The 874-nt window shown below is 54.0% G+C and overlaps 1 protein-coding gene across 1 annotated transcript; it reads right to left on the bottom strand.

Annotated features, from left to right (window-relative positions):
- Positions 1-77: 77 nt before the first annotated feature.
- DQ04_19311000 (hypothetical protein) lies at positions 78-473 on the bottom strand (the record flags this gene model as incomplete). Its single annotated transcript, XM_009317806.1, has 1 exon — positions 78-473. The coding sequence occupies one exon, from the start codon at positions 471-473 to the stop codon at positions 78-80; it is 396 nt and encodes a 131-aa protein (XP_009316081.1).
- Positions 474-874: the final 401 nt, after the last annotated feature.

Raw genomic sequence — 874 nt, 5'->3', positions numbered from 1 at the left:
CCCCCCGAGCCGTCGCCCCGCCTTGATGTGCCGCCGTCCCCTGCTGTGTACTCGCCACACCTGAAGGATGCTTCCTCTCACAGTGGCCGAGTATACAGTTTCTCTCTGCGCTGCTGGGTGTTGTGTCCCCTTGTGGCGATCCTGGTGGCGGTTAGCATTGTGACGATGATACTGGCAAATGCCGCGTCCCGGGAAAGTGCACTAGGCGCCTTAACTACTCTGCATAGTCTGATCGTGGCGAATATGGAGGTGGCCTCTGGTCGTCTAACGCTCTCCAAGATGGTGCGCATGGCGACTTCAACAGGCAGCATGTACTTCTCCAATAGCACCTTCCCGAATCCCGTAACGGACAAGCTGATGCCGCTGGAGAATGGCATGATGTCACGTTTGTGTGCGGTTCTCCGCGACATGGACCCTGACAAAACAATATCGGCCTTGGGAGCCTTTTCTGTGACGCGAAAACAAGCAGCCATTTGTGTTGCCTCCCGAAGCCGTAGGGACCTATACATAGGGACAATGAGCCGTAACGGCCTCATTGATGACCTATTCGTCGTTGATCCTGTGACTCTGGAATACCAGCAGCCATTGCGGCCTTTGCACTTTCTTCCTAGTCCTACGAGCGTCGATAGGTTCTCGGCTAACAACCGGCACGATACAGTGGTGAATCGATGGAATGAGTCACTTGCGAGCGGTGAGGTGATGAATCTTTCACAATACTGGGTAACACCACGCTACCCACCGATGTACGCCACCTTTGTGTTCCCGTTCTTTGAGGTGTACGATGACAAGACTACGGGCGTAGGCTATTTGCACGCGACAATGTCTACAGAGACGCTAACAAGTGTGCAGTGGTACAACGCATCAGAAACTGGAA

The sequence above is a fragment of the Trypanosoma grayi genome, assembly GCF_000691245.1.
Source record: "Trypanosoma grayi strain ANR4 Tgr_1931_V1, whole genome shotgun sequence".
Classification (NCBI taxonomy): domain Eukaryota; phylum Euglenozoa; class Kinetoplastea; order Trypanosomatida; family Trypanosomatidae; genus Trypanosoma; species Trypanosoma grayi.
This window is presented reverse-complemented; position numbering and strand designations above follow the sequence as displayed.